The sequence below is a fragment of the Lycium barbarum genome, chromosome 6 (genome assembly GCF_019175385.1).
Source record: "Lycium barbarum isolate Lr01 chromosome 6, ASM1917538v2, whole genome shotgun sequence".
Classification (NCBI taxonomy): Eukaryota; Viridiplantae; Streptophyta; class Magnoliopsida; order Solanales; family Solanaceae; genus Lycium; species Lycium barbarum.
Window position 1 is genome coordinate 118,721,406 of NC_083342.1, and position 10,243 is coordinate 118,731,648.

General features: G+C 36.4%; 2 protein-coding genes across 2 annotated transcripts; both read right to left on the reverse strand.

Moving 5' to 3' along the window:
* Nucleotides 1-646: 646 nt before the first annotated feature.
* LOC132645849 (acyl carrier protein 1, mitochondrial) lies at nt 647-5,607 on the reverse strand. Its single transcript, XM_060363085.1, has 2 exons — nt 5,320-5,607; nt 647-956 (listed from the first exon to the last, which is right to left on the reverse strand). Exons 1-2 carry the CDS (start codon nt 5,509-5,511, stop codon nt 780-782), a joined length of 369 nt encoding a protein of 122 aa, XP_060219068.1. The 5' UTR covers nt 5,512-5,607; the 3' UTR covers nt 647-779.
* A 1,510-nt stretch (nt 5,608-7,117) lies between these two features.
* On the reverse strand, nt 7,118-9,994 carry LOC132600075 (vesicle transport protein GOT1-like). Its single transcript, XM_060313202.1, has 5 exons — nt 9,908-9,994; nt 8,691-8,819; nt 7,644-7,735; nt 7,458-7,538; nt 7,118-7,351 (listed from the first exon to the last, which is right to left on the reverse strand). Exons 1-5 carry the CDS (start codon nt 9,936-9,938, stop codon nt 7,250-7,252), a joined length of 435 nt encoding a protein of 144 aa, XP_060169185.1. The 5' UTR covers nt 9,939-9,994; the 3' UTR covers nt 7,118-7,249.
* Nucleotides 9,995-10,243: the final 249 nt, after the last annotated feature.

Here is a 10,243-nt window from a genome sequence, read left to right on the forward strand (position 1 = left end):
GTAAATTTGTGTAGACCATAGCTCTCAACGGATTTATCAGTCTACAGAGGCAAACTGTCAAAATAACAGTTTAATATGCAATGTACCAATATAGTGGCTATCACAATTCATCAACCTATCGTCCTACTTCATTCGCCGCTGGAAAAAAGGCATAAAACTACTTTCAGACTAGCTGAAACAGACGATATATCTGCGAGTTGTGCCTTTGAGGCTTATGTTTCCAACTAAGCCCGAAATAATTATAGTGAAGCAAGAGCGGAGATTAATCAATTTGTGACAGAGTAGATAATCCAATTTATATCACCTTAGGGAGATAATCTTTGAAAGAAAACACAATCATCTCTAACCAAAAAGAGAGAGTGACGGAGGTCTAATCCACTCCAATTCTTGAAGTATTATTGCAAATGATAACTTACACTCATAATAAGCCGGAGAAATTGCAGAGCTCCAACATCCAGCATCAACTTTAAAGGTAACCTGGCTAGATAGATGCTTCAAATCAGTGCAACAACTGAAGCAATCTTGAAATTTTGTGGCATGTGAATATTATAACGGGAAAGACATCCATGAAATAAATACTTAGTCGTTTTCTCAAGAAAGGCAACAAAAGGATGATATAATCCTCAATGGGAAAAGCTCGCGCGACTTGTCTTTAAAAGTCTGATTATTGCCTGTCAAAGAGGATCAGAATCCTACAACCTTGAACTAGTCAAATGACAAGGGCCAAGTGTACCTTTGATTATGATGAACAAATTCAAACCAACAAAGATGCATTGAGTCTAACTCGACATTGGGTGATTATAAATGTACTCAATTGCCTGTTCACAGGACTCTATTCTGACAGCTTCCTTGTCTGGAATCTCCAGCTTGAACTCTTCCTCCAAAGCCATTACAATCTCTACTGTATCTAAGCTGTCCAAGCCCAAATCCTTCTCAAAGTGGACTTCAGGGGTCACCTGTATAAAATATAACCATTAACCATAAAACACACATAATGACTGCTGGCATAATGAAAGACTATCCACTTACTTTTTCAAGCCTTTTATTTTACCACCAGTTTATGTACTGTCCAAACAAAGGAAAGACGGAAAGAGATAATTGCATTTGAACCGAATCAATTAAGTCAACAAACGCTACCAACAGAATATATCAACAACGTTACCTCTTTTGACACTATTTCTGTGACAAAACCAACTGGCGATAGAGAAAGAGATAAAGTGTCGTTTTTGGGAGAGAGGTGGGTGGATTTCACTATAATCAAATTCTCAACCTACATCTGGTTGACTCAGTTGTCTACTGGCATGTCACTTCTCCTTTTTAACGAGAAGAAGAAGAACAACAACATACCCAGTGGAATCCCACAATGTGGGGTCTGGGGAAGGTAAAGTGTACGCATACCTTACCCCCACCTTGGAAGGTAGGGAGGCTGTTTCCGAAAGACCCTCGGCTCAAGAGAAAACAAGACAAAGTAGTCAGATAAGGACAAGCATATCAAAGCAATGCGAAAATGAGAAATAACAAGTGCGAGAAAGTCATGATAAAACAACTTGGAAAGACAAGACCCAGCAAATATAAGCAAAAATCAAAGGGAGACTACGACTACTAGTGCGAAAGAATAAGCGAGACTATCTACTAGCCTTCTATCCTAATCTGAGTCCTCCACAACCTCCTATCTAAGGTCATGTCCTCGATAAGCTGAAATTGCGCCATGTCCTGCTCCCTCATACTTCTTTGGCCTACCTCTACCTCTCCTGAAACCTTCCATAACCAACCTCTCACACCTCCGCACTGAGGCATCTGTGTCTCTCCTCTTCACATGCCCAAGCCATCTCAACCTCGCTTCCCGCATCTTGTCCTCCACCGATGCCACTCCCACCTTGTCCCGGATGTCTTCATTCCTAATCCTATCTCTCCTAGTGTGCCCACACATCCACCGCAGCATTCTCATTTTTGCGACTTTCATCTTTTGCACATGAGAGTTCTTGACTGGCCAACACTCTGCCCCGTACAACAAAGTCGGTCTAACCACCACTTTGTAGAACTTGCCCTTAAGTTTTAATGGCACTTTCTTGTCACACAACACTCCGAAAGCGAGCCTCCATTTCATCCACCCTGCACCAATACGATGTGTGACATCATCGTCGAAAAGAAGAAGCTACATTAGCCTATTCTCTTTATCTATTCCGAAAGCTTGCATGTAAACTTGACTATTGTGCATAGTCCATCATCACACTGAAAGGCCAGTGCAAGAGGAATCGCAAACACCTAAGTGAAACACCTGTTGGCATATACTTGGTTAACTACATTTATGCAGGCAAGAACAGAAAAGAGATAGAATGATTATAACCTAAAAGGCTATATTTATGTTAAATTTAGTTAGGTGCATATTTTGTCCCTAATAAGCAAGTCATCTACAGCAAAATACAGCAAACAATTTGGTTCTCTCAAACAAAGAAGTCCAAGGCAATTCATACTGTAGTTTACATATGTCAAATTTGTGTCGCAGAAGCAAGATCACTTTCAGTTGAAGACAACCTCCAGAAAGGATGTCTTCCCCTTGCAGATTGCTATTTGTTCTCTCTTTTCTACAGGATATACTCCATCAAATCATAAACAGCTGTTTCATGACTACTTCACGTTAAAGTTTCCATACCTATGAAATCCAAAAAATATAGATAAGTGTCATACTAATATTTAGGATCTAGCACCTCTAGGGTAAGACACTATGCCCAACACTTGCTGGATTCTTATGCAGAACAAGTAACTTATAACAGTGATTAGGATATTAATATTACAAAGTTGATGTTCTTTTTTTTTTTTTTTTTTTTTTTTTTTGAAACTGGTACTATAAAGTTGATGCTCTTTCGGTAACAGGAAACATCTTATATCCATTCTTTTTAGCTTAGAATTTGAAGAAACTATATGGTAATAGTTTGGCTTTCTTCTATTTTTTGTTTACTTTTGTCTTTTGAGAAGAAGACCCTTCTAAAGAGAGAGAGAGAGAAGTCACTTGTAATGAAGCTGCACCTCTGCCCACTTCTCCACTCTCGTCACGACCCTACCAATCTGCCAAACGCATCCTTGCACTCCCAAGATTCCCTTCCTTCCTTTTTATCTCTATCCTTCATCATATGGACCCCAAAGCTTGCCCCTTCTCTGTCCCCTCACCTACGCTCAATACCACTACAAACAATATACTCACTGTCACTTCCTCAAAATTCTTCCAATATCAAACTAGTATTCTACTTCTTTATTATAAGCTTCTATTATCAGGTAGAGACTGACCGCAGACGTCGTTTCTATTAGCACCAAGAGACATTCAACAAGACTACAACAACAGCTGCCAAACCAAGGGTGCAATTCTACTGAACCAACTTGACGTAGTCCATCTTGCGAGGGTGAAATGATGGCCAGCAACAGCATTTTCCAGTAAGTAACAAACTTAACAAGCCCACAAGGAAAGCAGTAGAATAAAATTCGATATCATGGGATTGAGGCAGCACATATAAATGCCTGCTGGAATATCCCTGCACCTAATTTTGGAGTCCTCGACAGACATTTATCCCAATACATCTTACAATGGAGCTCTAAAAGCATCATATTCCTGTTTCAGATATATATTTTCTAATAGAACAACCTTCATTGACCAAAATTATAGTCCATTGGGCCCTAAAATATTTCCTATTCTCTACAATTTGTTCCCAAATATAATCTTAAATATACTTAAAAAAAACTTTGTTGTGGAGACTTTCCTGGTTGGTGATACTATGAGATTCATGTGCATCCTCTATTCTTAATTCTACCTTCTTCTTTTTTAACTTATAAACCTACATTTCCCCTTAATTTCGTTCATTAAACCAATTAATTGATTTATCTTGAACATGAACGGGCAGCTAAGGGTCTCATCAGTGTTATCAACGGAGCGCGCTTAAGCCCTGAAGCGAGGCTCAAAACATGTTGACCGCTTAGCCTCGCTTTATGTGGGCTTCAGTGTCATCATCAAGGCTCTAAGACATACTTTTCCTTGCCAATGAGCCTCTCTTGGAGAGGTGACACTAGATGATTGATATTTCACTTTATCTTAATATTTTTACAATTTCTTTGTCCATATATTTGTTATTTATGCTTATTATTATTATCAATCTTGGACTAAACATATATATATTTGTATTTTTTGCACCATTGCGCTTTTTTTCATTAAAGCCCACGCTTTATTTGCGCTTAAAGCCCCAGTTGACCTTAGAGTTTTTTGCGCTTTTCGCTTTTGATAACACTGGGTCTCATAACCTAACACAATGCAAAGATAGTCTAATAGATAGATGACTTCTCTTCTACAGAATCAAACTACCCTAAGTTTGATTGATATTCATCAAGAGTAAATAATTCCAAAATTAAGTTCAAAACATAGCATTCAGCAGGTGACTAGAGAAAATTCTCAGTTACTTGTTTTCCAGTCTTAATGTCACCTACAGCTACGAATAAACATTTGCCATCAACCCTACAGGAAACGGGAAAAATAAGAAAAATGGGAGCAACTTCTAATTCAATTATCAAGCTACCCAGACAAAGATCACACAATTAAGCATTTTGAATGACAATGTTACACTAAAATTGCCATGGATACCAATATTTTCTTTCTATGTTCTCCTTTAATTTTTGTACTGGGTGAGTAGTAGCTATATAAGTTGATAAATATGACAGTGTGGATTCATATAGGTGACCCAATTAGCTTCAGATCAATGTTGTTATTGGCATAAACCAATACCTATATAATCTCTTTTTGGCATCAAATAGGTAACCATACCATTTGATAACATGTAACATATACCAAATTTCTTTTAACTTTGTTCATGCCTTGTAAATAGATACCCATATCATTCATTTTGATAAACATATATTCCCTCCGTCCCAAAAAGATTGCCATGTTTCAGATTACGAGAGTCAAACTAACTATAGTTCAACGTGAATTCGGACATAGAATCTTTAATTTACATATTTAGAAACTAGATAAAAATACAATAGTTAACAGCTCAAAAAATTTGAAAAAATTATGGTGAAAGAAAATATCATTTGACAGTCAAAATAGTAACTAAAATAATATTTGGGAACGGAGGGAGTAGCTATTTTCACGGATTCTCGAAGCTAAAAAAGAAGCTTATAGCTAAACGAAACCCTAATTACCCAAATCAACTCGCATTACGACTACGAAGCAAATAGAGCATTGATTGAACTTGCAGTCGGATTTCTCAGATCTAATTCAATTCGTCAAATGCATATATCAAGCAAATAAAAATAAATGACTTCCATAAGAGAAAAGACCTTGGAAGGGTCGATTTTAGGGTAGCATTTGATGACATCAAGGACTCTGTTGATGACTTCATCTTTGGTGATATGGTCATCGTGTGATGACATCAATCTGACAGCTGTTAGCCTAGATCCATTTGAAGATAGGGATTGGGCTGCAGGAACACGGATGTGTCGGAGTATAGCAGATCTCAACGCCGACGCCATTTTTGTTGTTGTTCTCGTTTTTCTTTGTTGGTATACCTCTTCTGTTTAGCTTTGTTGCGACTGAAACAAGTGTTGAATTAGACTACTAGTAAAAATAAATAAAATAAAAAGGGACTTGTGTATCTACGAATATCCTCGTATTTCTCAAAGGCTTGTAAATTTTCGAAATGGATATTCCAGATCACTTAATAAAATTATTTTACGATTTTAAATAGTTTCACTCTTTAAATTGTTCTTTTATTGTTAATAACGTAATAATATATGTTGAATATGAAGTTACTAATAAGAATTTGCTATTCTCATGTTCATTTGTGTACTTTATATTCTTCTTTTTATACTTCTATTTTTCTTTTAGTCAAATCTTATTCAGTGATTACTTTTTTAAAGAGAAGTTACATGAAAACTCAATTTATATTTTTGTCAAGTTATCTTAAATTAAATGAAAGGAAATTCCCTGCTGATTCAAAACCTAATCCACCTCCAAGTGATATTCAAAATTTTGTCTAAAGGAAGCTAGAAAAAATAACTCATTAAAACTTGCATTTTCTCCAAAAACAAATTGTAAAAAGTGTGTTTGGATTAGTTTTGGCTAAGGTTTCGCGCTACTATTCCTATTTCGAGAAAATAAAGAAGACCTTTTATATCTATGTTTCACACATTCATTTAAATAATCTCGGAACTCAACTTCTTTCTACTGTGTGGGATGATAAGGCAAGGGGAAAAGGAGGGAGACAATGAGAATTGAACTCAAGACTTATTATGGGAAAGGCTTTCAGCTATGACACAAAACTGTAAACTTTTGCTGGAACCAAATTCGACAACAGAGCTCATTCCACGTCAAAGCTAAATGAGAGAAATAAAGGGAAGATATAAACCAAATTGACTTGATCACAAAATTGGCTCCCTTTTGTATGTGCTGTCCTATATGGCTCCCTTTTGTTTGCTTCCGAACATCATTGACTGATACAAGTACTACACATACAATATCACATACTCAATTTGACAACTAATGTTTTATCCACAAGCTAAAGTTTCAAACTTTAGCAGCAAAGAAGTATGTACATATCCTGCATAATATTTTCATTGTTCAACAAAGTCAGTAGTGACTATGAGCCAGGTTCATTAGAACTTTGATTGATCAGATGCTTCTCATTGTAAAGCTTTCTGGTTTCAGAATTCATTTACTGTTAAGCTACAGTCCTCAAACGGCGATTCGTTTGCCCATGTTAACCCTGTAATTACGTTGAAAGAGCTGCACAAACATAAGGAAACAGTTCTTAGCTTCAATTTCCGAAATGCTTTGCCCGTTAATGAACATGCAACGCTTTGCTTCTGACAGTGTAAACACACAGAGCAAAGATTCTTAAAGCCTAACATCTGTTAATAAGACAATTGGAAGCTGCAAATAGAAAATCAGTCGACAGTAACTTCTCTATACTCTTAATCTATGAACTATCAGAATTGGATTTCAGGAAGCCAACAAAGGCACAAATTTCCTTACAGCGCAACTAGTTGACAACCACAATAAGATGCATCGCACCTAACTTTTAATGCTACTGCAGAAAATACATATAAAACATACCGATGATACAGATGATTGGCGAAACAATCCACCGATGATAGGTAACTTCCTTAGGAAAACAGCAAATGCGGGCCAAAAACCACTGCATTATATAGTGCGCCTTATTAGCGAACAAGGTTTATTCTTAGTGAGTCACAAGGATGCAAGAAATAGGTTTTACCTGAACAACAAAAAAAGACCATAGATCTCTCCAATCAAGCCTAGCACAGGCCATCCCATCATAATGAGGAAGAAACCAACAGAAAAGGAGGCAGAACCCTATCAAATAATTAAAGTTTGGCATATGAACAAGGGGATCGGCAAGGGGAAAAAGGTAAGAGCAAAATCAAAGGATGAATTGCGACATGGAGAGGCAATGTGGAACCTTAAAATTTCGCCGTTTCATGAAAAATTGCAGAGTAGACATCACTCCAGTGGTTAAGGTCACTCCAGACAGAAAGAGGATCTAATTACACAAGAAAGCATCGTTGAGGATTATGCAAATAAACATACTAAAGGACACAAGGACAACTACAAAATGGTGATCAGATCGCGAGAAAGAAAAGCTCACATTCCCAATGGCAACGAAACTCCTGTCATAGAAGAGAAACACTCCGACCAGAGTAAACATTACACCAAATCCAATCAATCCTAGCCCAATCTCTGTCACATGTCAGAGAAAATAAGAACTTGAGGCAGCAAATAAGGCAACATTGTCACAGCATATTAAATCAGCCATGAAACCACCGTAAGTTTCAGTTGATTCAGAACAGTGAGGAGATTGTTTAACGATATGGTATGTAAAATCATATTCAAGAAAAGATACAAGACTTTAACACAGTGCAATATGACTTCTTGAGAAGTTTCCATAACAAAATATGACACTAGAGCACCAGATGATCCCAAGGCATACCCTTTTTTTAAGCAATGTCACTTTTGACAATTAGGCTTTACTTAGGGGAGATAAGATTAATCCCAGCACATCCAAGGAAAGAAACTTATATAATTAGTTAAAAAGGTCTACATTCCGCAAATTAAAATTTGATAAGTTTACGTGGTGAGCTCAAGAATTTTATACTTTACTTATTGTATTCAACAGTGTAGTTTACTAATTATTCTTGACCATAGAACACTCATTAGTAAATCCATGCTTATCGTTCTCGGGAACCATTATACAATTTCAGATCGTAGATGAGAATGAAGATTTTGATTTCCTATCATTGAAGAACTATGCATATGGAACTGCTATGTCAAAATCTCTGCAAACATAATTTTTTTCAACGGTGTCCTGAAAAACATATGCCGTTCAACTTTCAAATGTCCAGAAAAGAGCCAACCGCTTCACTTAAGTGTTCTGCAGCAAAATTGAATGACCAGAAAGCCATATACTTTGGTGTAAGTTTGAAATCAAATCAATAACAGAAGCAAGATCAAATAAAACGTACTGGAGATGCTTTAGGATTCATTACTGGTAACACTACTTGCAGATTTTAAGATAAAAACTTTATCCACTATTTAAGAAATGGATGTTGTTCACTGCTGATGAGTGAAATTGCTATTAGACAGGGACTGATTACTGCCAATTTTGGGGGAACTTCTATAAATTGTTCAAACTCACCTTTAAGGCATCCTATTCCCCGTTTTGACTTTCTTTTGGAGTCGTCTTCTTTTAAGTAAGATCTTCTTCCTTGTTCTTCCCTCTTCCTAAGCTCTTGACCATCTAGATCTCCAAAAGCTCCCACTATGACTGTTACTCGACAGAAAATAAGAGCTTTTACTTTCGGCTCATTGGGATAGAGATAGGAAAAAGAGAGATCATAATTCGGGAAAGTTAATGTACGTATAATATTTGATCTGCAAAACAACAGTGTATTAACATCTCATGCAAAATGAAGAAAGAAATAAGAAGAAATCCATCAAGCAAGCCTGCACCAATCAGCATCATGGTGAATTTGTAAAGCAGCAGTTACAAAGCTCGTAGAGTGTAAAGTGTTCGATAATGAGATTCGATATCATACAGCCATAATATACATGACAGAACCTGCCAGTGGCGGAGCCACAACCAGTGAAGGGGAATCAATTGAATCCCCATCATCAAGAAGTTACTGCAAATAGAACAAAAACACTTATTTTGTATATATATAATCTTTTGAATTCCCTTGTCATAAAGGAAGCTTTCGTTGTAGTGGAAAAAGTGCTTCAGAAATTGTTCCAGCTGAAGGTTCGAATCCCGTGTGCAAAACTTCATTTTTTTTAATCTACTTATTAAAATTCTTCGCTCCGCCACTGGAACCAGCAGTTGAATTTTTCATTATATACTACATCACCATGATGCAGATAAAGAAAAGCAAAAACATACTGCATCAAGGCTAAACTATAAACAGAAACAAGTTTGTACAATCTTCCCGTGTGAGAAATTCTTCATTTTCTTAATCTCCTCATTAAAATTCTTGGCTCTGCCACCGGAACCAGCAGTTGAATTTTTCAATATATACTACACCACCGTGATGCAGATAAAGAAAGGCAAAACATACTGCATCAAGGCTAAAATATAAACAGAGACAAGTTTGTACGATCTTCAATGGAAGCAAATTGATCGACCAATTCTTTGATTAAAAAGATAGAATAAGAAATAACAACAATTAAAGAAATATTACCTAGGTGATCATAAAACTTCTAACATGTATAGGAACAAAAATATGCACTTAATGCAAATCAGAACACTCAGTATGGTACTTCGACCATATGGAAGAACCATTTCAAAAACATCATTACAGGATTACAGCAAATAAGAAAACCTACGATTATGAGAATAGAAGGGCGGAGTGCACTCACTCTTAACATCATTTTCTTCAAATGAAGCCATCCTGTTAACCAGAACTTGAAACTTCAATTACCAAATAACCTGAAAATAAAAACACTAGATGATGGAATCAACTATTGCATCAGTACTCATCTTTTCGGTGACACTTTTTCAAACACAAACCAAACATAAGTTAAGCAGCATAAAATATACTCCCTCTGTACCAAATTCGCTTCCCGAGATGCAGTCAACTTTGACCAACATTTTAAGATGTACATTTTTCATGCAACTTATAGTACTTTTCAAGTATTTTTAAAATATTTTTAAAATACATGTTTTAGTCTTAAAATATTGAGTTAATCTAATCC

Coding starts and splice junctions, on each gene's coding strand:
- LOC132600075 (XM_060313202.1), bottom strand. CDS start 9,938: ATGGCTTCATTTGAAGAAAATGATGTTAAGA. Junction 7,736..8,690: donor GGGAATAGGATGCCTTAAAG/GTGAGTTTGAAC, acceptor GACATGTGACAG/AGATTGGGCTAGGATTGATT. Junction 7,352..7,457: donor TGAAACGGCGAAATTTTAAG/GTTCCACATTGC, acceptor ATTATTTGATAG/GGTTCTGCCTCCTTTTCTGT.
- LOC132645849 (XM_060363085.1), bottom strand. CDS start 5,511: ATGGCGTCGGCGTTGAGATCTGCTATACTCCGACACATCCGTGTTCCT. Junction 957..5,319: donor CTAAAATCGACCCTTCCAAG/GTCTTTTCTCTT, acceptor TATTTTATACAG/GTGACCCCTGAAGTCCACTT.